General features: G+C 55.4%; 11 protein-coding genes across 11 annotated transcripts; 4 read left to right on the top strand and 7 right to left on the bottom strand.

The window, feature by feature from the left end:
• Nucleotides 1–1233: 1233 nt before the first annotated feature.
• On the bottom strand, nt 1234–4825 carry B0T15DRAFT_530664 (Cullin). The gene is made up of 7 exons (XM_062869186.1): nt 4550–4825; nt 4275–4484; nt 4146–4215; nt 4067–4083; nt 3926–4008; nt 1984–3869; nt 1234–1918 (listed from the first exon to the last, which is right to left on the bottom strand). The coding sequence occupies exons 2-7, from the start codon at nt 4334–4336 to the stop codon at nt 1730–1732; spliced, it is 2307 nt and encodes a 768-aa protein (XP_062723387.1). The 5' UTR covers nt 4337–4484; nt 4550–4825; the 3' UTR covers nt 1234–1729.
• A 148-nt stretch (nt 4826–4973) lies between these two features.
• B0T15DRAFT_414922 (uncharacterized protein) lies at nt 4974–6784 on the bottom strand. The gene is made up of 2 exons (XM_062865451.1): nt 6299–6784; nt 4974–6236 (listed from the first exon to the last, which is right to left on the bottom strand). The coding sequence occupies exons 1-2, from the start codon at nt 6432–6434 to the stop codon at nt 5251–5253; spliced, it is 1122 nt and encodes a 373-aa protein (XP_062723386.1). The 5' UTR covers nt 6435–6784; the 3' UTR covers nt 4974–5250.
• A 748-nt stretch (nt 6785–7532) lies between these two features.
• Nucleotides 7533–8827, top strand: B0T15DRAFT_183821 (mitochondrial K+-H+ exchange-related-domain-containing protein). The gene is made up of 2 exons (XM_062862349.1): nt 7533–8190; nt 8247–8827. The coding sequence occupies exons 1-2, from the start codon at nt 7754–7756 to the stop codon at nt 8689–8691; spliced, it is 882 nt and encodes a 293-aa protein (XP_062723385.1). The 5' UTR covers nt 7533–7753; the 3' UTR covers nt 8692–8827.
• Nucleotides 8828–9808, bottom strand: B0T15DRAFT_183822 (uncharacterized protein). The gene has a single exon (XM_062862350.1). The coding sequence runs from the start codon at nt 9701–9703 to the stop codon at nt 8963–8965; it is 741 nt and encodes a 246-aa protein (XP_062723384.1). The 5' UTR covers nt 9704–9808; the 3' UTR covers nt 8828–8962.
• Nucleotides 9809–10756: 948 nt separating this feature from the next.
• On the bottom strand, nt 10757–13038 carry B0T15DRAFT_183788 (uncharacterized protein). Its single transcript, XM_062862348.1, has 4 exons — nt 12681–13038; nt 12376–12517; nt 11779–11973; nt 10757–11724 (listed from the first exon to the last, which is right to left on the bottom strand). Exons 1-4 carry the CDS (start codon nt 12851–12853, stop codon nt 11041–11043), a joined length of 1194 nt encoding a protein of 397 aa, XP_062723383.1. The 5' UTR covers nt 12854–13038; the 3' UTR covers nt 10757–11040.
• Nucleotides 13039–13579: 541 nt separating this feature from the next.
• Nucleotides 13580–14942, top strand: B0T15DRAFT_183707 (uncharacterized protein). Its single transcript, XM_062862345.1, has 4 exons — nt 13580–14005; nt 14067–14259; nt 14314–14470; nt 14523–14942. Exons 1-4 carry the CDS (start codon nt 13751–13753, stop codon nt 14884–14886), a joined length of 969 nt encoding a protein of 322 aa, XP_062723382.1. The 5' UTR covers nt 13580–13750; the 3' UTR covers nt 14887–14942.
• A 185-nt stretch (nt 14943–15127) lies between these two features.
• On the top strand, nt 15128–16700 carry B0T15DRAFT_183741 (uncharacterized protein). The gene is made up of 2 exons (XM_062862346.1): nt 15128–15413; nt 15485–16700. Exons 1-2 carry the CDS (start codon nt 15355–15357, stop codon nt 16524–16526), a joined length of 1101 nt encoding a protein of 366 aa, XP_062723381.1. The 5' UTR covers nt 15128–15354; the 3' UTR covers nt 16527–16700.
• A 498-nt stretch (nt 16701–17198) lies between these two features.
• B0T15DRAFT_183758 (uncharacterized protein) lies at nt 17199–18525 on the bottom strand. The gene is made up of 2 exons (XM_062862347.1): nt 17364–18525; nt 17199–17214 (listed from the first exon to the last, which is right to left on the bottom strand). Exon 1 carries the CDS (start codon nt 18166–18168, stop codon nt 17488–17490), a length of 681 nt encoding a protein of 226 aa, XP_062723380.1. The 5' UTR covers nt 18169–18525; the 3' UTR covers nt 17199–17214; nt 17364–17487.
• Nucleotides 18526–18902: 377 nt separating this feature from the next.
• On the top strand, nt 18903–19316 carry B0T15DRAFT_530656 (uncharacterized protein). Its single transcript, XM_062869185.1, has one exon. It carries the CDS (start codon nt 18955–18957, stop codon nt 19171–19173), a length of 219 nt encoding a protein of 72 aa, XP_062723379.1. The 5' UTR covers nt 18903–18954; the 3' UTR covers nt 19174–19316.
• A 418-nt stretch (nt 19317–19734) lies between these two features.
• On the bottom strand, nt 19735–21066 carry B0T15DRAFT_183660 (ras-like protein). The gene is made up of 4 exons (XM_062862344.1): nt 20765–21066; nt 20521–20635; nt 20167–20442; nt 19735–20100 (listed from the first exon to the last, which is right to left on the bottom strand). Exons 1-4 carry the CDS (start codon nt 20774–20776, stop codon nt 19856–19858), a joined length of 648 nt encoding a protein of 215 aa, XP_062723378.1. The 5' UTR covers nt 20777–21066; the 3' UTR covers nt 19735–19855.
• A 2894-nt stretch (nt 21067–23960) lies between these two features.
• On the bottom strand, nt 23961–25336 carry B0T15DRAFT_395211 (MoaB/Mog domain-containing protein; the record flags this gene model as incomplete). Its single annotated transcript, XM_062864768.1, has 7 exons — nt 23961–24060; nt 24123–24342; nt 24398–24690; nt 24737–24754; nt 24803–24897; nt 24949–25012; nt 25104–25336. The coding sequence occupies 7 exons, from the start codon at nt 25334–25336 to the stop codon at nt 23961–23963; spliced, it is 1023 nt and encodes a 340-aa protein (XP_062723377.1).
• Nucleotides 25337–25400: the final 64 nt, after the last annotated feature.

The following is a 25400-nucleotide window of genomic DNA, read 5'->3' as shown; positions in this document are numbered from 1 at the left end:
AGTCTCTCTTGGCTGCGGGCGACGGGCGCTACGTTTCTGAGCCCCAGTTTCGAGGCTAGTGCAGCTTAGCTCAACGGTGCTGCTTTCAATGATGCGGTGTCTTCCGGCTTCGCCAAGATGCCGCATTTCAACCCCAGAGGACTCGATCCCAGGTTGCAGGGATCGGAATTGGTCAATTCGCTCCGTCGCCAGAGCTTTATACCAGGGAGAAACATCGCTACGGGTTCACATCAGATTCAGTTAAGCAATGGACCGCAATTTTAATTTCCTGCCGCCAAAACACGTGGTTCTGCAGCCTTGAGGCTAGACGTCAACGTGTGGCTTTGCCGCACATAGTATTTCCCATCTGCGAGATAAGCTTTGGTATGACTGTACCGAGGTAACATCGGAGGCCGAGCATGGCGGTGTATAATGTGCGACGCCGACCTAGCCATTGGATTCCCACAACCAAGCGTCTCAAGCCTTTGAGAAGCCCGGAATACCAAGAGTTGATCGTCACTTGCTTGAATTGACAGACGGCGGTCGCCAGGGGTATCGCAGCCGTCTTGGACCCCGACCTAGCCGAACCGCGCTGTAAGTGACTCGTCACCTAATGCGGAGGAGGGTGCAGCATAGCGGTGGATCTATAGACGGGCCGGGTGGATAGCGACAGGTCGGTCACACAGTAAACTAAGACATCCTGGACTCGACGAGCGGGTGAACAGGAAGAGGCATTGTCGGACCTGGGCGTCTCTCAGTGAGGAACAATGAGAAGAGCAGCAGCAACCTGGGCTGAAATTCCTATACACTGGATGAGCCGCAAGCAAAGTAAGAAAACGAAGTCGGGATGCAACCGGCAGTTGTGTCCGAAAAAGGGACGGGCGGACGGCGCTGCAGCGCCACCGCACGCGGGTTGGCTCGTCGCCGGCTGCGGCAGACAGGAAGATCTCGATCCGCTACCTTATTAGCCAATCACTGCCGTTCAGGCGGTTCAACCGCGAAGGTGTTCCGATTTCGAGTTTTCCATAACTACCAGGCGGTCAGTGTGTCATCATCCCGAAACGTTACCCTATGTTTACTCAGCCCGTAATTTCCTGTATGTACAGCCGAGAAGCGCCCTAGTCAATTTGTGTCCTTGCCCGTGGTGTATGTATGAACTATGAAGGGTCAGGACGGACTCGGAGACAAAAGTTTGTTCCAATATTGCAAGCATAGAACCGCGAGATGATAACCACCGGGTCGACAGTAGAAACGTCTCCGTAAGAGCGTGTGCCAATTATGGAAAGGTAGTACAATACCACTCGCGGCTTGAGAGGTACCTGAACTATTGTACTGCCCGCACTAACTCGATGGAGCAGCAGCGGCGTCTGAGGCTCATCGGCCCAGAACGCCGCTTATCTACATCAGGTCATAGACTCTGTTAAGTCCGCTCCTTGGATTCAATAGTTTTTGAGGAATGTAAACCACGCTGCCCCTAAGTCGTTGAGATAGATAATCCACTCCGTCCAGTCCTCCCGTCCCATGGAACCAACCATCACAGCCAAGCGGAAGCCCAAGAGACCGCATCCTGGCAATTAGCCGCATGGTATCAGGCAGAAGGCAGTCGAGATGAAAACCACGACGCCGTGAAAACCGCCAGCCACCACCAGGGGCCAAGCGACGCGTTGTACTCATACATTTCATGAGGCCCATCTTCCAAGTCCTGTTTCTTCTCTTGTTTTGCAAAGCTAGAATCGCTAAGGTACGGCTGTTAAGCCAGATAGCCGATATCATCATCCTCGAGCCGTTCCAGGTATTCCTTGTCGAGAAGGATCTCGATGCACTTCTTGATGTCGCCAACCTTCGGCACGAACCTGGCGCGGATCTGGTTGATCGTCTCGCTAACGAGCTGCTGGTGCTTCATGCGCTTACGCGCCTTCATGATGCGTACGATGGCCGACTTACCATTCATGTCAGCAACATTAGATGGAGGAGAAAGGAAAGAACTTGATGGGCGAATCTCACCTGTAAGAGAAGCTTGCGGTCCTCTTCGATTGTCTTGTTGGTTTCGGCCTCCTCTTGCTTCGTCTCCGACTTCATGCCCACGTTGAGGTTGACGCGGTACTTCTTGTTCTTGAAGTCGTAATTGAGCGAGAAGCTCGCCCCCGGCCCGACTTTGTCGCTCCCGGGGTCAAGGTTCAGGACCTTGGCCTTGAGGAGGATGCCCAACGATGGGTCGAGGGCCTCGCTGTTCAGCTGCGTGGCCGTCGAAATCTCCTCGTACGTGTTCTTGTCCTTCTCGTTAAACAACAGAAGGATGGCCATCTGATATATCGAGACCTGGAACGTGTAGGGCATCTTGGCGCTCTTGATGTAGGTCGCCTTGACTTCACCTTTGCAGAGCTGCCAGAGCCACGTAAGCTTTCGACCCTCATGCTTGTTCTTATAGAAGCGACTGAATCGCTCGCAGTCTGCAGCGATCTCCTCTGGGGGGTTGAAGTTGGTTCCCGGCGGCGCAAGAGGCCAGAACCCAGTGCCCAGGACCGAATATGAGGAGTCCAGTCCCTTGGTCCCGAGGGTCGTGATGTGCTCCCTGAACCCCGCGTTGAGATCCTTGGAGATCTGCATGTCCTGGAACATGCGCTGCAGTTTGTTCGTGTATTCGAACCCGCAAGCCTCCTTGAGCTTGCTGATCATGCTGGTCTCAGCATCGTCCGAGGACGAATTGCTGTGCACCAACCGGCGGGCCAACATGCGCGAGTAGAACTTCTGGAAGACGTCCTTGTCTTCGATGTACTTGAACACCGTCATGATCTGAACCAGGGTGCCCTCCAGGTCGGTGTCCTCTGCCCCCGTGGTGCTGCTCTTGCGGAGCAGGACATCGGTGTATTTGGCCAGCAATTCGGGTGACTTATTCGACCCGGATTTGCAGACCTCGTTCCGGTTCACAAACTCTCTGCAGGCGTTGTCGAGGGACCTAGTGAACTCTGGCTCGTCCTTAAAGGCACGCTTCACCAGCCCTTGGTACTGCGAATGGATCTCGAGCAGGGCGTCGACGTAGACTTTTGGTTCGAGCTTCTCGGCGTCCGAAGCTACCTTGGCGACCGCTGCTAACCCAGCATTCCTTACATGCGTCTCGAACTTTGTTCGGAGCGGGTCCAGGCCGTCGGGGATGCGGGACAGCAAGCTATACATACGCGCCATGTCCTCCTCCCGGTCGTTGTCGAGAAGCACTTGAAACTCGTCCCGAAGAAGGTTCGAGTGGTCGGCGATCAGCACCTGATTGCATGCCTTTTTGAGCGCGATGGCAATATCTGGGTGGAGGTACGTCTTGACTCTCTCCTCTTCCTCCTCAAGGCGAGCCTCAGCCTTCTTCATGTACTCCACGACGCTGTTGTCGGCGACAAACTGCTGACTCTCCTTTTGATAGAAGGCCTTGGTGGCATCGAGGAACGGGCGCTCGAAGTGGTAGCGGTAGACATCGAGATTCGTCTTGGAAGAGTCGCCGTCATCCAAGCCCAGTGACACGAACGAGTCGACCACCTGCTTGATCTGATTATGCTCGATTGTCTCGCCGTTGCGCTGCTTCTCCACCAACTTCAGGACGGCATCCATAACCTTGGACGAAACCTGGACGAAGAGGACATCGCGCCACTGTACCAGATGCAGAGTATACACGTCGTAAACGTTCTTTTTGCCTTCGTCGATCTCGCGCTTCACCCAATGGCGGTTGAGATACTTGAAAAGATGGTGAACATACTTCCCAGCTGATGTGTACCGTTGCCACTCCCGGATATAGAATGTTAGGAGCGCCTCGTCCGTATGGGCCTTTGACTGCGCCACCAGGTCTATGAGGTGCTCCGCTAGATATTGCGCCAGCCTCTTGTAGAGATCTTCACCGATGAGATGAGCTACAGATTATGTCAGCGCTTGCCGCTAGATGGGCTCGACGGATGGAGACACGAACCACCGCGCTGGCTCTGGCCCACAATGGTGCTCGTTAAGCTGAATGTGCCAGCTTTTTGTGATGTGCAGAAGTTGTGGACGGCCCTGGGACGAGGTCAGTTACCTGTAGCCTGCGAGGCCTAGTGAGGGGGTGGCGACTGACGTGTAGATGCCCATGTACTAGCGAGGGTGTCAGTGTGTTACTTGACTTCGAGAAGGCACAAACATGATGGCAAACGTACATTCTGCAAATCAAGGCCGTCCTGCAGGTTGTTCATGATCCTTGTTACGCCATGTTGCAGGTAATTCCAGCTGCTGCAAGTCAGCGTTTTCTGAGTCTGGTAGAAGCTCGATCGGGAGCGGCCACGAACGTTGTCTCAATATCATCTTGAGCGCCCGGCTGTGGCATCCCCGCCAACACGGCGGAAGGCATTTTGCGCTAACGAGACGATCGTCGACAGGTGATCGCGGTGCGAGGCGTTTCGTGGATTGGGAATCAGGTCGTCGGGGAGAGGCTATGACGTGATCAGGGAAGCAGTTGGGGATCACGCCAAGTCGGTCGGTCTCGAATTTTCTGTAATCTTCTCTTATAGTTAGGCAAGGAACAGATGAGATGGCAGGCGCGTGGCGAAAAGCGATGGCTCACCAAAAGACTGGATGCTGGATGCTAGTAAGCATTCAGGCCCTGAATGAAACGACGAGATGGCGGGACAGATGTAGTGGGGTGCCGTTGGAGCGCCGGCAGGTGCAGACTTCCCAGGCAACAGTAGAGATGCAGAGGTAGATTAGGTAGAACCTGCTGCGTCTTTGCGAAGGGCTCTCTAGTGAGTCCCAAAGACACGGCGCAAAGCGGAGGTAGGTTGGAGTTTCCAAGGCAGCTTCCGGTCACGAGCCGCCTTCGGTTGGTGGATTTGGGTTCGGGGAGTCCAGTCTCAGGTTGAAGGCCGCAGGCAGGAAGGCCCACCATGCTCACGCCCGACCACGCTGCTGAGTGGCCACAGCGCGACGTTACGGTAATCGATAAGGTTTCGAGCTGCGACCGCATCATTCTTGATTCATCATCTAGGTACCTCATGCATTCATTCAAGTTCTTTTTCGCACAATGGAGATTGACGTTCGATATCATTGCGGGTCATCCGGTCACAATCATACATCCAGAATATATAATACATAGCTTTCATTACAGGATACAGATGGCAGAGGCCTGATAGTGAAGTATGCTGCCTAAGGAGGATGAGGGTATACCGTGAATAAATGCAAGACCCTAGAATACAGAAACCCCAAACTCCAATTACCCAACCACGCCGTCCATGACGCCCGCCCGCCGTATTCTCGCCGCGCACGCGGTTACCGGTCATCCTCCCCTCCGCCAAGCTTCTGCACCAGGCGGAAGACATTGACAGACAAGGTAAGGCTCCAAGATATCAGACTGATTACCTGAAGCGCGGCCAACGCCTGACTGAACTCCCTTGTCTGGCGGTCGCCCGAGTTGTGGTAGACAAGAGCCTCAAAGGCGAGGGCCGTGCTGGCGGATTTGAATATGATGAAGAAGAGGTCCATGAGGATGAGCGAGATCTTCTGTGTGGGCGCCCGCAGCCCCAGAGGCTTGCCCGTGTACTCGTCCCAGGTCATGTAACCGATGTAAGGGATGGCCACCGTGTCCACCACGATGGCGACTACGGACTGCGTTAGCTCAGATGAACGGTGGCCGTTTCCGTGGTGTTCGAACTCGTATATCTTTGCCGAGAGTGCAAGTGCGACGATGGAACACAAGAGGACGGCAAGGCGAAAAGCGAGTGGGACCAGCGGATGGCGCAGGATAATTTGCCATATTCTTTTGTAGAGAACTCTGGTCCGTGTTTGTCTCCGTCCGTAAGGCTCGCCCATCCGTGGGACATCGGCGGGGCTATTGAATCCAGGCTGCAACTTTTCCAGGTCCTCAGGGTCAATGATTTGGGCCTCCTCGTTCGGCAGCCGGCCGTAACGGGACGACTGGACGTAGCTCCGCCACGGCGAATCCGGAGCGGCCGCCCGGATGTAGCGCGGTACAATGACGGGTTCTGCCGAGCGCAAGTGGTCCCATTTTCTCCCTCTTTCGGCACCGTCCTTGCGCTTTAAGAACTTGCGCAGCCTTGCTCTCGATCTCCTCGATTCCTCAAGCCCCAACAGCGCCGGGTTATCGTAGACATAGCCATCTTTTGACACTCTTCTCTGCGGCTGGCTCGGAGAATGATTGTGTTGGGCCGGCATGGCAGGTGGAGGCGGCAGGCCGAGGGCGCGCAACTGATCCACGGGGGGCATGCCATAGCGCTCTTCGTATGAGTCAATCCAGGCTGCGGAATGTAATGTCAGTATGTCATGGTCCACGCAAACAGCTAGTGGGGAGATTCCATACGAGGCAGTGTTCGCGTCGAGCTATGCTGCGTGGAAGCAGAGCGTCCAGCACTGCTTCCAGATCTGGTTGACGGGAGAGCCTCGGAATGATGTGAACTCGGATGTGAACTCGACAGCGCCTTATCCGGAGTCGTCATTGTAGCGATCGAGGCCGCCCACCTCGGACGGGGATGACAGGGAGGCTGCGCGATTAGCAGGAGAGTCGCATCCAGTCAGCGGCGGACGGAGGTCTCGGGGAGCACGGCAATAAGGGGTCCCGTAGCTGCATTTTGCAGCGTTCAAAAATGTAATGATATTCAGAAATACAGCAACCCGGTTCCGTTGTGCCGAGTCTACCCTGGGCCCTGGCGGCCTTGGTTCTCTCTAACGTGTGTCGGTGGTTGGGACTGAGTTGGCCTGCTGGTCTGCCTTTGTGCCAGCCACCGTGACCTAAGCTCCTAAGGTATCCTCACTTGGAGCGGCTGTGAAGAGACAGGACCCCTGTCAACACGCGCCGCTCGGGCCACGTCCATGGGTAAGGCCAAGCGACGGGAACGAGACCGCAGCCAGGCTATGACGACACTGCAGCACCTGCAAGTCGGCTCGATTGTGAGGTTGCTTTTAGGATATTAGTAGCGTACGGATACTTGCAGCAAGCTTCAAGTTTATTACAGTATGGGTGGTTGTCGTGATAATTCTGGTTTCCATACCACATTTATTACCAGTGCAGGAGGACTGCTGCTCGGTCTCGCCGCGAGCTGCTACTGTATTACTAGTAAGTCTTGGATGTCGAGAAACCTTGCTATCTGGTCGGCGGTAATAATCCACCTATGTGATTCTCAGCTGCTCATACTATCTCCTATCGACTCCTTGCTTTGCCTCTTCGTTTTTCTCTCTTCCATTTTCTTCTATTCATATTTCGGACATGACCCTGTTTCTTTGGCCTTGGTAGGGAGCGTGATATACGAACATGTCACTCTTAGGGTGAATACTTTTACCTACCTAGGTACCTTACCTTACCTGGTGCCTCCATGATGCTGCACCCCTCCTACTAGTGACTGTGACCGCGCCTCCGCGACTGGAATGGACAGGATTCATCATGTTTCTCAGGTACCGGACGGGGACAGGGATTAACACTGAGCTTAACAAGGGCTTGATTATGCACCCCACATCCAACGCTGTTTGACAAATCAGAGCGAGCGCAGCGCTCATTTTGCGTCACTCTTTCTAGCCCGGAGGGGCTCACGAAAGTTGCGAACGCGCAGTCGCTTGCCACTGGGAGCTGGAGTATAAGGTGCGTTGTCACAACTCCTGGTCTTCAGCATAGACGTCGTGAGGTTTCTCTCTTTTTTTCACCCTTTTCCCCTCGCGCGGGGTAGCTGTACTCTGCGGATAAGGTTGTCTATCCCCAACACACAGGCTTGACCCCGCGTTTTCTCTCAACGGGGCCAACGAGGCTTCCTGCGAGGGCGATATCATGCGCCTCTATCTCCTGCCCATCTCCACGCGGCGCACGCTTCTGTACTGCCAGAAACTCAACGCCCCGGCTTCAGAAAAGCAGACTTGGTCGGACTGGCTCCAGGCCAAGGCCTCGCGCACCTGGTCCGGCTGGGAGCAGAAGGAAAGCGGCTGGCAGAAGTCGGTCGTCAGCTACGGGAACCAGGTACTCCGCCGTATCCCCTACGAAGAATGGGGTCTCAAATCGGTGCCGCCATTGTCGCAGCGGCGGAAGCAGGTGGAGTTGAAGGGCACAGAAAAGGTCGAGGTGGTATATCCAAAGAGCCTCATCACTATGGACCGAGTGCCCAAGATCCTGCGCATGCTGGCGACGGAGAGAGAGGCATTGCATAAGCGGAGGCTCATCTGGTGTTTTATTGGCATGCCAATAACGGCCCCCATTGCGCTTCTTCCTGTGTAGGTGATAATCCCTTGCTGATAGATCAAGCAGGCTTGGCTAACAGGCGTGTAAGGGTTCCGAACCTCCCGTTCTTTTATCTGGTCTACAGGGCCTGGTCTCACTGGAGAGCCCTTTCCGGCGGCAAGCACATACAGTTTCTACTAGACAGCAATCTCCTCGCCCCGACGCCATCCCCCGTCGTTGATGAGGTATACAGCGAGCACACAGATCCACTGCTCTCCACCCCCCAGGCGACCACCGACTTTGCCCAGGACCCCGTAGGGAATCCAGGTCCATCGCCCTCGCCGAATGGGTCCCGTGATCCGGGCGGGGAGACGATGCTCCTTTCACAAGCCAAGGGCAAGAAGATGACGCAGCGGCTCGACCTGCCCCAGCTCGAAGTTGAGCTTGAGAGGGCCATATGGCAGGTTGAGGCGGCTATGAAGAAGCGCAACGGCGAGATTGCCGCCGAGAAGTCCCAAGAGGCAACGAGCGAAGGCGAGAAGAAGTCGCAGTGACTGTTGAAGACCGGCATGATGTATGATAACGCAGTACCGTTCGACACGGAGGTACATGGCGGCCAGGAACGTTAGATGGGGCGGGCGATACAGGGCATGGCAGGCGTTTCTAGATTCGGATGGGCTGGGCATGACTCGACTCACATAACCCGGAGACAAAATCCCTATGCTACAACAACGCTCCGCTCCCTCAGCCGCGCTGTAACCCAACACCGACCATACCTACTTCCGGGGGATCGAAGATTGTCCACCTAGGCATGGCATGATACCATCAATCGCCAGCAGCCGGAGGCCTCCCCCCTACCGCTGCGCCACCAAAGGCCGTCACGAGCCCGTGGACCAGCCCCAAGCCGATGAACACCGCGACGACAGCGAAGACGCGGCGCACAGCAATGCCACTTGCATCCACAGCTCGTCCGGGATACCGGCCCCTTTTCCGAATAGCTCCGGTCACACGCTCTCCTTCTCCTCCCTCCCGTTCCAGGTCAGGACAGGAGATGCAAAGTATGCCCTCCCGCTGACCGGCGGCATTGACCGTTAGCAAGCCGACTCCACCCTCCCCACCATCATCATCATCTTTCCGCTCGTCAGGACAAATCTCGGCCGCTCTGGCTCCACCATGCGGCGGCCTCTCCTGTGCAGGGCCGTTGCTGCTCTTATAAGTACCTGCCGGAGGAACAGAAGAGTGCGCTCCACGCTGGCTTCGACCCACGGACGCCGCAGAGGCGGGCATCGACGAGACATGATGATGTCGCCAGGCCGCCAGGGCTTTCTGCCGCAGGAGACGCTGCGTTGGGCTTTCGGAGAGGAGTACGGCATATCGTTGCGGGAATCTTGCCGGGTGGGGCTGGTGTAGTTTGCTTCTTCTGGTGGGTTTTGTCCGTCCCGCGGATCCCCCGTGGCGAGCGCTGTCGAAGTAGTAGGTGTTGGGGTTGAGGGGAGAAGGTTTCAACGGCGCGTATCGGCGCTTTTCTCTTGGCGGTGATGATGATGGTGATGTGGAGGAGAGCATTCTACTTGTCGAGCCTGTAGGTCACGGTGTAAGGTATAGTGCACTGTCTGTGATGGTCTATTACGACGTCCACGGTTCCTTGTGATGTATGTACATAGTTGCAGGGCTGAAGATGCCCGGATCTGACTACGGAGAGGAGGCGCAAGTATCACAGTTGGGCAGGTAAGCGTGAAACTGGCACAGGGTGTGAGTTCCACGCCACCTTGAGAAATGAACCGATGCCAAAGAGAGTTTTGCTTTGCCGCAGGCTCGTCTCTCGCATTCCCCGGTTTGATACCAATGATCAAAGTAAATCAGCCCATGTTATTTGAGAACAGGCCTGTAGGCGTGTCGTGGATGCGATTGAAGACTGCGGGAGGTTTGAACTTTGCCTCGCATCAAACCACCATACTATCTCGTATGATGACTGGTTAGTGCCCATAGTTGCACCTTGAAACCGAAACTTGTTGAGCGTGGCATTTCCCGAGTGCCTATGAGCATACCGAGTTACTATGTAAAAGTGTGTGTTGGAACACCCTTCTTACCTGATGCCGCTATGGAAAGCCCACGTCATCTCCCCGCCTACTAATGTCCAGATTGTTCGCTAGCATCCATGATTATCGGTAGGGTTGGTAAATTGGGCACAACAGCCCCGGAAAGGATATACAAGCCAGTGCTGCAACAGTACAACATAGTAGGAGGCACAGAAGCGGTGTTTATACACCCTGTTGCTGAGCAGTCTGCATATCTTCCCAACTAGCACGGACATACTGGACACTTGAATGCTCATGATCCGGTGAACTGCTCATCCGGGGGCACCAACTTCATGTGTGACGTGCTTTCAGCAGAGGAGATTCACCTCCATTCATTAGTAGTAGCAGGTATCACCACAAGACTTTTGGTTTCCCATCCTTATCTCTCTATGCCGCCGAATGTTATGACCCGATTGCACAGCATGTGCCTGCCGTACTCCAACAACTCCTTCCAATCCACCACATAAACTAGCAGCCTACCGGTTAAGAGTGCTTTTACACAGTGAGAGCCTCTCCGAGCCCACTGGCACTTGCGACTGCAGGGTTCCCATCACCACCTTATGCTAAAGCCAGGCTCCCTCCGCTGAGATCCTGCAAGACCGCGCTGGAAGTCCCAAGAGAGCGGGAAAAGACATCATCAGATTGCTCGGCGATAAGCCGTCGTCGCGGAAAAGAGGAGAAAAATAAACCGGTGCTCGCTCAGAACCCGACCAAACCAGGATTGATGCATGTCTGGGCAGAAAGACAAATGCACCCTGGAAACTACAAGGGCATTCTTGTGCGGCCAACATGTGGGCCACTCCGCACTTGGACCTAGGAGAAACATTATGACGTCGAGTGCGGAGTGACTGCATCGTCCGTGTTCGCAGCATTTTCGTCGACACGCGCTCTCTTGGCACGGCCGCTCTCGTGGACTTCGAGAGCCTCTTTCGCCTCTTTGAGCTCCACCTCGAGTTCGTCCAGGCGCCGTTTTAACATATTCTCTCGCCGGTGACTCTCCTCTAGGTCTTTCTGGAGTTGTGCGTGCGACTCGTTCATCGCGTCCAGCTGTGCTCTCAGCTGCACCTCGGCATCGGATTTGCTCTTCTCTTGCGCCTGCCGGTTCGCTTCTTCGTGCTCGAGCTGCTGGATTCTTCCACGATACAGTTCTTGGATCACCTCAAGCTCGCTGACCCTTGTCTTCAAGCTCGAATTGGCCGCAAGAAGCTGCTCGTGGGTTTGCGGCATATCAAGTCGGTCGCCGTTTAGAGGCGATGGAGCACGGCCATCAGGTCCGCCGAAGCCAGACAGCTGTTGCGCCTGAAACTGATCGTCAATGTTCTGATAAAGGGGTGTGATGTGCGACGCATAGAGGTTGGGCGTCCCGGTGCGGGAAATGGGAGAGTTGGGATCGTCGACAGCACCATTGGCGGATTTTTGCGATGGCCTTCGAGTCCCGTTGCCAGTGCCAGACTCCGTCCCGTTGATATCACCCGTTTGGGCAGGGTTGTAATGTTGCTGCGCTTGCGCCTGCAGACCGTTAGGCTCCGAGGTAAAATCGAACATCGTATGAAGGCAACCTACCTTTTTCTGTCTCGCAAGAGCGGAGTTCATCGTTTTAACACGATTGCGACTCTTGATCACGTCCGTCTTGAGTGATATCGGTCTCGGCCGGCCATGAAGCTTCAAAAAGAGGCCGCATGCATTGCAGAGGACTGCGCCCGACTCGTCCCGTCGCCAGAGCGGGGTGGTAGATGTTCCACAATTCTGGCATGTAGGCTGTGTAGTCACACGGTCGTGGTTAGCCATGGTCGCCATGATGCTCGTGCGTGATGCCAGCAGAGCGTGGCCGTGTACTCGATGTTTATAGATTAGATGTGACGATAAGACAAAGATAAATGCCGATGGGGAACAGATAAGTTAAACTGGCGACCCGGTCTTGCATGATAAGAAGCTTGACAAGGAAATTTTTGAGTGATGAAAGTGGGACTTTAGAGCGATAAGCTGCCCCACCAGGTTTTCGTTACAACCCAACGATCCCGAACCAATGGGACGTAGCACCTTAGTCAGGAGGTTTGTTGATGGCGTTCAGTTGTTGCGGGAACCGGGTCGCTAATAAGCGCAGGACAAGGTCGACTCGAAAGGGGAACGCAGACCTGAAGGAAGTTCGGTAGGACTTACTAGATTGCCGCCTGGGCCAGGGGCCGTGCTTGCAGGAGATGTGCCTGTGGCATACATCGCTGGTGCGATCGCAACTGGTCTAAGAAAGGCGTTAGCCCAGGGCACATTCATGTTGCAAGCTGAGATAGATGGAAACTCGGCGCTAAGCGGTGGTTAATTCAGCCATCCGGTTCTGAACAACGTGACCAAAAGGCGCTGGCAATAACTACACGGCGCGATGAAGGCCGCGACTAGGCATTCACATCCTGATCGCAATGCGAAGCGCTCGAACTTTCCATCTTCCCAGCCTCCAAACTGCAACTGACCTTGGTTGAGGAGAGCTCGCTGTGGAGCTACTGTTGGGGGGTGCTGGAATACCAAGCTGGGGTTGCGATACGTTCTGCGATGCGGCAGCTGGCGCCGACGCTGAGCTGTCCCTCAAGATGGGCTCGGCTTCGGCCGCCATCGGCAGTGACGTGACCGGGGCACCGTCCTCCATCTTTGGATCCACGGCCGCAGCTTCAAAGTCAGCGAATTGGAAGTCAGGGTGCAGCGATGCTGCTGCGTCGCCCTGTTGAGAGTCGGACGACTGTATCGACGCCAGCTTGATGGTTTAAGGGGTGGTCGAGGAATGGATATGAATTCAGTAGGTCGAGCAAGTCGGTTGCGCGCAAAGCTGGTCAGCGCGAGAGATGGTTGGTCGCGCGCAATGTCGGTCGAGGTACAGTCGGTTCAGCGTGAGCGATAGGGAGTACTAAGGTATGCGATGACGCGCTATGCACTGCCAAAAGCCCCGTGAAGAAGGCTGCAGTAGGAGCCGGGCGGCACGCGTCGAAATCGCCGATGCTGCGGCAAGAAAGGTGCAGGAATCTAAAACAGTATAGATTCAGCTCCTGTTAAGGAAGAGAGAATAGGTTGGACAGAAATTGCGAAGCACGCGAAACGATTTACTGTGTGCTGCGAAAAGCGCAATGGGAACTCATCGAAGCTTGTGCCACAATGAGGGAAGTTCGAGTGGCGCCCTTGAGAGCACGGTCACTTTTTGAACGACTGGTGCAACGAGGCACCGCCAAGACTCACTTCAATGTTTGAGCTTAATGACGGGATTGGTCCGGCAGCAGCAACCGCCTTCAGCCTTACACAGTATAGCCTTTTTGGCCAGACTGATGTGGTCTAACGCTACAGTGTGACTGGGAATTGCACTGTCAGTATCACGCCAGCCCCACCTCAGCCTGCCGAGCGGTCTCCGAAAATTTCCCAGCGGCCTCCCATTGGAGAGCTGAGAAACAATCGTGGGCTAGACTCAGACAGACCAAGGACCCAACAACACAAGCAGAAGAGCTGGAAAGGCAACGGAATTTTGATAATTGGAGATACCATCCCGTGAGCAAACGAAATGCCGTCAACACACAAGAAAGACAAACCGTGGGACACGGACGACATCGACAAATGGAAGATCGAACCGTTCACCAAGGAGGAGTCTTCGGGGCCGTTCCTGGAGGAATCATCCTTCATGACACTGTTCCCCAAGTACCGTGAGCGCTACCTCAAGGACTCATGGCCTCTGGTTACCAAAGCGCTCGAGAAGCATGGCATCAGTGCGACGCTAGACCTCGTTGAGGGTTCCATGACAGTCAAGACGACGAGAAAGGTAAGGGGGGCGAGCCCAATCCGCTTTTTCGCGTGTACCGGGTCCTGACATCCACCTGCAGACATTCGACCCGGCCGCGATCCTCAATGCCCGAGACCTGATTAAGCTTTTGGCGCGGTCAGTACCTGCGCCCCAGGCCATCAAGATCCTAGAGGACGGCATGGCGTGCGACATCATCAAGATCCGGAGCATGGTGCGAAATAAAGAACGCTTTGTCAAGAGACGGCAACGGATACTGGGCCAGAACGGAACCAGTAAGCTTGGCTCTGCTTTTCCCGGCGCTTGAGCGGATCGCTAACAGCGGGCAGCACTGAAGGCGTTGGAGCTCCTAACCCAGACCTATATTTTGGTGCACGGTAACACAGTTTCAGTAATGGGGCCGTACAAGGGCCTGAAGGAGGTTAGGAGGGTAGTTGAAGACACGATGAACAATATCCACCCGATTTACTTGATTAAGGAGCTTATGTGAGGATTGCTCGCCTTTCGTTGAAGGCGCTGATGGCTAACCGCCGTGTAGGATCAAACGGGAGCTCGCCAAAGACCCAGCCCTGGCGCATGAGGATTGGAGTCGGTACCTGCCCAATTTCAAGAAACGAACGTTGTCCAAGAGACGGACGCCGTTCAAGGTCACGGACAAGAGCAAGAAGCCGTACACACCCTTCCCGCCGGCACCCGAGAAGAGCAAGGTGGACATGCAGATCGAGAGCGGCGAGTATTTCCTCAGCAAGGAAGCGAAGCAGCGATCGACCGAGGCAGAGCGGGCGGAGAAGGCCAAGCAGAAGAAGGAGGAAAAGAAGCGCGAGAGGGAGCGAGAGTTTGTGCCGCCGGAGGAGAGTACGGGCAAGTCCAAGTCCAAGAAGAGGAAGACGACGCACGACTGAGGCAATCTTCGTGGAGCAAAGCGACCTTGCATCCTTGCCAATCCGCGATTTATGATACCCGGGGCAAGCAACGTGTTGGTCGGACGCAGTTTATTGTGTGTCAGTGTTGGTTCAGCCTAACATTATCGGCAACGATGCCGTGCCCGGGCCCAAGTAGAGGCAGGCAAAGCCGGAGAAACTCCTCTGTGCCGTGGAGGACCGTAAGTGGATTAATAATGGGGAGTCCCGGCAGCAAGGGCGCGAATTGGGCCGAGGCACATACTTCATCCGCATCCGCAGGTGCGGGGAGGTGGAGACGGAATCTCCGGTGCAACACCGTTGCGCGTGTTGATATCAATGCCCGCTCATCCGGCCGTCCAGTGGTCGAGACAGTTGGTAAACAAGTAGTAGTCGCCAAGTTGTCAGTTTTCAATTGTGCAACAGACATCAAAATACCAAGCCACCAACCTATCAGCTAAACAGACGAAGATGCCGTACTCGCTCACCGTGAAGAAGACCGAGGGGAAGCCGGGGCAGGTTTACTACCCGTGAGCCTCCCCCACTCACTCATCTCGCATTCCATTCACGCGAACCAACCAGTCCTAACCAATGTCACCAGCCTTCAGCTGAACGAGGTTCCCAAGCCCTCGCCGGGCCCCAAACAGCTGCTCATCAAACTCACGGCCGCGGCGCTTAACCACCGCGACCTCTTCATCCGCCAGCACCTCTACCCGGGAATTTCGTTCGACCATCCGCTCCTCGCCGACGGCTACGGCGTCGTCACCCAGGTGGGAGACGACTGCGCCGCCGACTCGCGCGCGCTGCTCCACAAGCCGGTGCTGCTGGCGCCCATGCGCGGGTGGGAGTCGAGCCCGGAAGGGCCCGAGGACCTTGGCACGCGGTTTGCCATCCTCGGCGGGTCCCTGCAGACGCCGGTCGGGACGGCCCAGGAGTGGGTCGTCGTGGGCGAGGACAACGTCGTGCTCGCGCCGGAGCACCTGAGTCCCGCCGAGGGCGCGGCGCTGCCGCTCGTCGGCCTGACGGGCTGGAGGGCGCTGGTGAGCAAGAGCGGGAATGCGGAGCGCGGGCGGAATATACTGGTCACGGGGATCGGCGGCGGGGTGGCGCTGCAGGTGCTGCAGTTTGCGGTGGCGCTGGGGTGTAATGTGTTTGTGACGAGCGGGGATGAGGGGAAGATCGAGAGGGCCAGGGAAATGGGGGCGGTGGGAGGTGTGAACTACAAGAGTGACGGGTGGGAGAAGCAGCTCGGGGCCATGCTGCCCAAGGAGCGGCCGTACCTGGATGCGGTGATTGATGGGGCCGGAGGCGACGTCGTGGGGAAGACGATCAAGCTGCTGAAGCCCGGCGGTGTTATTGCGTGCTACGGCATGACGGTCGGGCCGAAGATGGACTGGCTCATGCAGGCGACGCTGAAGCAGGTTGAGCTGAGGGGCACCACGATGGGCTCCAAGAAAGAGTTCCGGGAGATGGTTGAGTTTGTGCGCGAGCACAAGATCCGGCCGGTCGTCAGCAGGGTGTCGAAGGGGTTGGACAATCTCGACGGCATCGAGGCGCTGTACGACGACATGAAAACGGGGAAACAGTTCGGCAAGCTCGTTATTCTGATTGACCCCGAGGCGGACTCGTCGCCGAAGCTGTAAGAAAGTGGGGAGACGAGGACATGGCGCAAGGCGTCTGGTCATATAAAATCAGGCACATCGGTAGAGACTACCATCGTTTTAAGCACTGTCTTCGAGTAACGAATGTTTCAATGATACCTTTCCTTCAGTTTCTACGCAAAGAAGAGTTGTTTTGAAAGACAGGCAGTGTCCAGTAAGCATTATCTACATGAGTTTGATATTTGTATGAGAATAACATCCAACTGTACCGCAAACCGAACTGTGCCCCGACGAAGCCGACAGGCTTTGCACGCGGAGAGCGCCGGATAGGTTCACACTCGACCACTATGATGCGAGGAAGTGGGCAGTTGCGGTGTGTGTTGGAAGGTGAGCCCACCGTTCTGCCTTATATACCCTTGGTTCCTAAACTAGTAGCTCACAAATTATATCCAACGCTATTCGGAGATGTTCCGCAACGCTCTAGACCCCACGACCCGGCCACTTCCACACGAGATGGGATTCCCCGACTCTCCATTGTTGAAGCCTTGCTGGAGTCAGGTTTGAGCCTGAGGTGAATCTGTGTTGTTCACCATGAGGGCATGCCGAGCAGCAGTGATGGCGCATTCGTGTATATTGGGATCCAAGCCGCCGTTTGGGTCATGCTCACCCACTGATATGACTCTGAATTGCGGGAGAAGTGGTTTTCATTGACTACGACAGACCCATTCAACTATCCTCACACAAGATCGCTGATATCTTAGCATTGGATCCTGTTACAAGATGACCATTATACATCTGCGATGCACAGTCTGGTAGCTCACTAGGAGAGGACGCGGAAGACAGCATGAGGAAAGCCACTTTCGGTAAGGAAAGGCTTACCTCGAGCAAACCTTCTTCGATCGCTCGGCCACACCATGAACGACTAAGCAACTGTCCCTTGCTCCCTTTTACCACTACAACGCTGACTCACTAAGTGGCGTCACTAGTCCCTCCATGCTCTCACCTATTCATACTCTCCTAATATCCTCTGCGTCTCCTCGGGAGTAGGTCTCCTCAACCCCTCAAAATGGCCGACGCCACCTCGCAAAGACAAGCCGTCATTGTATACCCACACCCTCAGAATGCCCTCCCCGGTCTCCCCGGTCTCCACCCACGGCGTGTTCATCATGACCGGCATCCCCCCGGAGTCATGCGTCACATACCCCAGCTGGCACCGCAACCCTTCTTGATCCCCAAGGAACCGTCTCCCCCACTCGCTGAACACAGCCGCGAGCTGATCGGCCGTGAACCACGTCTCATTTGCCATGCCTACTCTCTCGTTCTCGCGGGCCACCGTGTCCCCGCGGAACACCTCCCTGAGTTCCTCCAGCGTGGGGATTCTTATGCCCTTCCGGTCCACGATCCCCGCCGCCGTCTCATCACTTCTGGAAGACGAAGAAGAGGAAGAAGAAGAAGAGAGTTGGTGCAGCATTGACAGGCGCAGCGCATGGAATCCGCACTCGAGGTCCGTACCCGGCGTCGGGAGGCGCGTGTACAGTCCCCCGGGGAAGGCCTCCCAGAAGCGGTGGCGCGCCCGAACGTAGGCCTGGTAACGCGGAAGAGAGGCCTTGTGAGAATCGAGGAGAATGTCGGCTGCTTGCGCGACGGAGAGGGCCCCCTTTGACGCTTCGATTGGTGCGGGCATTCTTTATGGTTGTTTGGGATGAGTGCGGGAAGGGAAGGGGAATGACTTGGGGAAACGATGGATTAGGTGATGTGGAGGGACTGGCCTCATGCAGCTTGAAACACGAGGTTGATTTTAGGTTGAGCTCCCGAAGGCCGGCGTAGATCCGCGTTTTAGCCGGGCCCCGGCCCGGTTCCTGTCGATCGATCGGCGGGGCCGGTGGATTCCCGCTCTGCTGGCCGGGACTCCACCATGTCAAAAAGAAGCCATACGTTATACGGAATCGTACCAATTCTCGATCTAGAATACAAGCGATAGAAAGTCAGGCAAGCCAATTGAAGCGAAAATGGGAGGTAAGAGAAGAAGGAAAAAAAAAAAAAAAAGACTGAGAAATAGGTAGACTGAGAAGAAGACACTGTGTTGAGGAACTTAGCGGCCTGTAGACAGCGATGCTGGTGTACGACTTATTTTGGTCGGAGGAGGGGAGAAGGTGCAGGGACTCGGGTCGGCAACCGGGGGTTGGTTCGGACCGGGTCGAAAAGTACAGTAGTCTAAACCTGCAATGCAAAGTCGCCTTAGCTTAACTTAGCCGAACATTGCGTCCCAAAGTAACAGGAACATTGCGGTACTACATATCAGGCTGCTGTGCAATGTTGCGTCATCTTCCGCTCCGCGCCTGCTGACTGCAGCTCTCAAATCACTCATCGCCCTGCCCGGTCCTTTTTCTCCGTGGGGGCCCGCTTACACCAGGCATCGCCGCATCGAACTAAGGTAAGGTAGGTAAGCCATCGCGTGTCAGTGGCTCAGATGGGGACTTTCACATGCGTTTCCGGAATCCTGCAGCTCCTCTCTGCTCAACCCGGCTCTCTGATTTGCTCAGTCGTACTGTGGTACACAACCTTTGCGAGGATGGTGTTGGTGAATCGAGTTACCTATTTGGGACCTGGCTGGCATTGCAGAGATGATTCTAGAACACTGAAAAATCATGAGTTTTCCTGTTCGTCCGGATGGCTATTCTACTCCTGAGGGATTGGGCACCTCTTGGGGTCTGTAAGCAGTGGTCCTGTCTGGGTTGACCGTGGCTACAACTCAGCAACGAAAGCCGGCTATATGCTCAGCTACCAACAAGCTCACGGTTTTATGTGCATACCTACCAAGTAATGAACCTCTGCTGGACTCAAACGCCATAAATGGAGCGTTCAGTGTGGCTCTCGTTGAGGTAGACATGTATGCACAGGCAGGATAACAAACTCAGAAAAGTCTCCTTGGAGGCAGATAGAAAAATGAATTATAAGTTCAGAAGCAAGGACTGTGAACTCGTGTTTAGTTCACCAACTCCCCAACAGAAAGCCCTAATGCGGGTGAGCAAACCGGGTAAGGTAACCGTTACCACCACCCGTTTGCGCTGCGTTACGATCCGAACCGCACACTGCGCCGAGAGCAAACCTGGGGATAAGCTTGCCTAAGGATATCCCGGAGGGTATCAGGTATCAGGCAACCAACGAGTCCAACTTCGTCGCGGACATCAACTCCCAGCCCAATGCAAGATGGCCCGCGGTGACTCGTGAGCCAGCAGACAAACACTCCTTTCCCGGCGCCGCACGAGTCCCTAATCCCACCATATACACACAGCATTCCTCTATTCCCAACTCCCCTCTTGATGATGCATTATTGAGCCGGAGCAGTGCTCCTGCCGGGCATTGGCCCTTCACATGAGGACGCATTTGGAGCAGCAACCGGCTTGGGCGTCGTCCTCGGCCATGTCCATCTTACTCATGCCGGCGGCGTTGCCCGAGAGGCCACCTCCCGTGGTCGGTCCACCACCCTGCATCTCGCGGTTGTATCTCCTGATCGCGCGGACCACCTCATAGAAGGCCTGCTCCACATTTGTGTTGGTCTTGGCCGACGTCTCGAGGAACTTGCACTTGAACTCGTCCGCCAGCATCTTGCCCTCTGCACGAATCACGCATCAGCACGACAGTTCCGCACCCAACATTTCCTGGGGAAACCCGCACATACCTTCGACTGCAACCTTACGCTCGTGCGCTAAATCGAGCTTGTTGCCGACAACCACCATGGGGAACACGTCCTTGTCCTTCACGCGCAGGATCTGCTGTTGAAAGGTCCTTATCTCTTCAAAGCTCTCGCGCGACGTGATGGAATACACGAGGAGGAAGCCCTCGCCGGTGCGCATGTACTGCTCCCGCATCGCCGAGTACTCCTCCTGGCCGGCGGTGTCGAGCACGTCGAGCAGCGCCACCTCATCATCGACGATGCACTGCTTCCGGTACGAGTCTGTACGCAACACAACACTGCGTCAGCCAATCGCTACACAACATCCATGCCGAACGGGGGTATGGGTAGATTGCGCACCCTCAATGGTCGGGTCATACTCGTCGACGAAGTGCGATTGAATCAATTGGATTGTCAGGCATGACTTGCCGACGCCACCACCACCGACCACCACCAACTTGTATTCTCTCGTGAACTGCGGCAATCCGACCCGGCGGTCAGCTTTACGGAAACAGAAGCAGCAGCGGGAGCGATACGAGGAAGAAGCACGGCGACGAAGACCTGTGCACCATTGATATGGTCGGGGCAAGCAGGACCAACGAACCTTGGAAGCCATCTTTGTGGCTGTGACTGAGGAATTGGGATTGAAGAAATGTCAATCAGACCACGACCGTCGAAAGTCGTGATTGAAGCAGAGGCTCCCTAGTCGAGGACAAGGAGGACAGCTCTTGGGAAGAACCAATTACCGGGTCGCTTGGCAACCGTGCAAGTTCGGTCTGTTCGCGGAGCGGGTTTGAAGGGGAGTCCCGGAGGCGACTTTGAGGCAAGCGTCGTCCTGACGGGTGAGAAAGAGAGAAGGAGATGCTTTGGCGCGGTGGAAGTCGAAGTGAACGAAGCGCGAACCCCTTGGTGTGTGTGGGGATCGGCAGTCGAATTTCTTCTGAACCGCTGGGGGGCTGGCGTCGCTTGGTTTACGCTGCACAACCGCGACTCTGCTGGTTAAAAGTGTAGTTATCGATTAACAAGCAGGCGAGCGACGCGTTGCCAGTTATCCCGACAACTCAATCGGCCCGGGTGTGGTAGAAAAAGGAAGAACCACAGACAGCAGCTCGCGAAACAGAGATTGTGCTGGTGGTCGGTTAGGAAAGACGGGAGTTTTGCCTACCGCTGGCAAGGGAAGGTCAAAGTTCAACAAAGTCATCGGGCGCAAGAAGCAGCAAAAGGCACGGAAAGAGGACCGTGTGTCTTCACAAGCGCAACTGTGCTAGGCTTGCCCCCTTTCTGATTGGCGAAATGGGGCAGTGGAGGACAAAGACATCCCTGGCGCAGCTTCGCACCGATTGGTCCCCTTCAGCTCGCCCTGTCCGATTTGGGGTGTGACGGTCCAATTCATCCACGGATCTGGCGTCAGCTCGCACTGTGGGCACCAGATGTGCTCTGTTGCATATCACAGTCGTAGCCAGCAGCCATTCGTCCAGCCATCCATTCTACTGTGTACATACGTACGGCATATGTACGGCACCTTCACAAGGCTACTCTGTAGGGGGCCGAGCTTGGAGGCATCTCTCCCCAATGTCCGCCTCACAAGCGCCCTGGTCCTGGTCCTGGTCATGGAGCTTTGGAGGCTCGAAGCGCTCGGGGGTGGATTGGAAGTCAACATCCATCAAGCGGCTTCCTTGACCGTCCCCCCAATTGAGGGTCCAGTCAGCGGCATTTTGCGTGATCTGTTCACATCACCAGACGTGAAGACCGAGTCAAGGAGCGGGAACCTTTTTCACCCTCATGGTGGTCATACAGTGCCTCCCTCGTCCCTCTCCAGTTCTCTACACTAGGCATGCCAGGCACAGATGCATGAGCGGTCCTGGGCCCCGCTTTCCTGCAGCTCCCGGTAACGCCGTCCGCGTGGGGACCCAGCGAAGCCCATTCTGCGGCCATCGGCACGAGGACGACAAGCAGACTGCAACTCGTGCATCGTGGCGGATAAGGCTGACGACAGCCTGTCGGCAGACTCGCCGCCTGAGATATCCACCTGGGACGGGTTACGCAACTGTTGCAACTTTGGTTGCTGATGATGGAAGCAAACGCCGTGCCGGATTCTGCCACCGAGCCACTCCCATCTCAGCGGCCCGGTCGGACCCAGCTCAGGATGACGGCAGACCCGTGGCTCCCAGAGTTATGTGCACTACCTCAAGCCCGGCCCCAGACTTGAAGAGCCCCAGGTAGTGATAGTGTACCATTACTCGTCCTGTTGTCCATATGGAGTTGCTGGCTCGCCTTTTTACAGAAGTGGCACAGACGCAGATCGGCAGGCAGGTAGGGAAGGTGCTTCGGATGGTTAACGTCGAGTCAGGAATTGTGGTCAGATGCTCTGACCGGGGAGTCGCAACATTGATCGGCGCTCATCAGGGTGGTAGCAACGGACGAAAGGCCGTTGTTCAGCACGTGGGTGAGTCGACAGTCAGATTGCTAGTGTGAAGATTCACATATTAGGGGCCTCGGCAACCACACCACGCCAATTTTGGGCTTCGGTGAAGTTCGCACGTCTGTCTGCATCTGCGAGGGCTCTTCGCCCGTGCTGCGCCACAGCTGCACTTCTGCCGCCGAACAGAACGCAGTTGCAGATCTTGAGTCGCTGGCCCGGTTCCATGGTGGGAGCGCTGGAGCAAACGCGGGTTTACCCCCTGGTGAGTTCTCGTGCTGGATAATCCCACAATGTGCCAGGATGCTTGTACAGTGCCGCAATGTTGCTGGACACAATACTCCGTAGCACCGAAAAGATATCCGGAGAGTCGAATGAAATGGAAGGAGAGAAGAGAGAAGTAAATGCGAATGTGAAGGAGAATGAGGAGGAAAGACGCAGTTAATCGACGTAAGCTTACCGGAAGAGACCGCACACGGTAGGTAGGCAGTGTGGTTAGTATCGACGTTTCTTGCTCAGTCGCAGTTGGAACTTGCGAGGAGAGCTGGGACAAATGGCAAGTGGCTGCCGTTGAATCGATTTTCTCCACATTTGATATTGCCAGTCTGGGAAGGCCTGTGGGGTAGAATTAATCTACGCTGCCCCCGGTCTGCGAGAGCAAACAACGATGTCCGGGGCTTGAAGCGGGTTTCCGGAGAATTCGTTTGACGCAGGGCTTTCTGGACAACCTCTCTTTTGAGCGACCCGGCAATGTATTGGTTCAGTGTTTAGTTCAGCTCTACACTACAACCAAGATCACAAGCTGAACGCCCATCTCCGACCAGATAAGAGGTGTGGGGTCATATCTCGGCCTCCCGTCCGTTTCAGGGGGCACCAACGAGCTGGGCACAAGTCCGTCGTTGATGAGATGGGACCTTATAATTTCCCGCGAAAGCTCCTCAATCGCACAGGAACCAGGTCCGAGACCCCAGGAGCTACCTTAGTTACTGTGTACACGTACTGTGCTCGATTCCGGGAGGTTCCGCAGCATGCTGGGGCACCCCTATTCCATCGAACGACTCGTCATTTTCGATTTTCTAGAAGCGCTCTAGAATAACGAGGTAGTTACTACCTAGCCTATAGGCTCGCTTCTCTGCAGGAAGGCTCTTCACAGTGCCAAGTGACACCCCGTATCTGAGCACGCCTATCATTAACGTTACCATGTAATGGGCTTGCCCATCACAAAGAGATTGGAACTCGCCGAAAGCTCCGGGCTGGCTCTCAACACTCCGCACTGTGGGACGGACAAGAGAATGTTGGAGCTAGAGTCGCCAACTCATATTGTCCGTGGCCTGGCCTTGGACAGGCTGGCTCCGACAACGCCAGTCGGATATGTCAAGACTCAGTCGTCGGCTTCATCATCTTCCCCCTCTACTGTTACCAGCCGGCCCTGCACATAATGGACCACTTCTGGTGCGATACTCTCCAGGTATGCCTTATCCCTGTTGCCGGGTCAGATTTACCACTTCAGAGCATTGGCGCTTCTGAAATGATGGATACGCACCTCCCGACCAGCGTCACCGTGTTGCGCTTCTTGCCCCATCGCGGGTAGCTCCCAACCTTGACACCCTTCGGCTCGACCCTCTCAGCGAGCGCCGTAAGGTATTCGGCTACCTCGCTCTCAGGCAGCGGCGTCGAGATAATAACTCGGACGATGCCCTTGCCCTCGGGGTCGGTCAGACGGGGTAAGATGGATGGTGTCAGGCCGTCCAGTAGTTTCTCGACTGCATTCCCTTGAGTAAACGTGCCACTACGACGAGGCCAGCAGTGTCCACTTACAAAGCTTTGGCACTCCTGGAAGAATATGCACATTGCCGTTCACCACCGCAACCGGCACCCATAGGTCGTTGCAGGGGAAGAGGAACTGCTCTTCCAACGGTCGGCTCGCGTCTGTCGGCAGCTCAACCATCCTCAACTTGGCCCGTAAGGCCGGCGAATCCTGGTCCCAGTTGAAGGGCGGCTGGTTTGGGCGAGGCTTTGATAGCTTCTTCATAAGATCATACGCCTCCTTGTGGAGCACCAGCGGGAGGCCGAAAGCCTTGGCTATTGACTTGTAGGTGATGTCGTCGTGTCTGGAATTTGATGCTGGGACACATGGCAGAAGAAACAGAGACTCACGTTGGCCCGATGCCGCCACTAGAGGTGTCAGTACTGGTTGCTGTGAAGCGCTTCAGAGGCACAGACCTTGTCACTATCAAGTCATAACGTTCGCTCATGCGGCGCACCGCCTCGATTATCTCCGTCTCGTCATCCGCAATGACTTCGATCCTCTTCAGGTTCTGGAGTGCGGTGTTAACCTACACCCCTGGAAGATAGGAGATATGGCGTACAATGCCGAGACCAAAACACCACTTAGCAAAGTAATGTGAATTCGTCTGCCCCAATGTTATTAGCCTCATTACATAGTCACGAGACAATGGAGGGTTCGCTCACGTCCTTGGTCTGCATGTAGCGTCAGTCAGTCTCAGACGCGGCACGTTAACACCACGTCCATTGAAAGTCTCGACCTGCCTTTCCACCTAGAACTTCATCACCAATGATCAGACATGCTGCAGTGTGAATTTTCCTAGAGGCGCGTTCTGCAGCCGTTGGCCCTGTTGTCATTATTCTATTTACTGTCGCAATTTGCGAGGATGCTGTTGTTGCGGCGGATGAGTGGGCGAGATTAGGCAACGGTCGTGCGAGATGGCGTGCCACTTGAGACAAACGCGAGAACATGAGACCGTTTGGGTAAGGTTGCACTTGGGGGCAAATGGAACGAATGAACGACACGCGTCGAGAC

The sequence above is a fragment of the Chaetomium strumarium genome (assembly GCF_033439665.1).
Source record: "Chaetomium strumarium strain CBS 333.67 chromosome Unknown B0T15scaffold_3, whole genome shotgun sequence".
NCBI classification, from domain to species: Eukaryota; Fungi; Ascomycota; class Sordariomycetes; order Sordariales; family Chaetomiaceae; genus Chaetomium; species Chaetomium strumarium.
The sequence above is the reverse complement of the archived record's forward strand: the minus strand, read 5'-3'. Positions and strand labels throughout refer to the sequence as shown.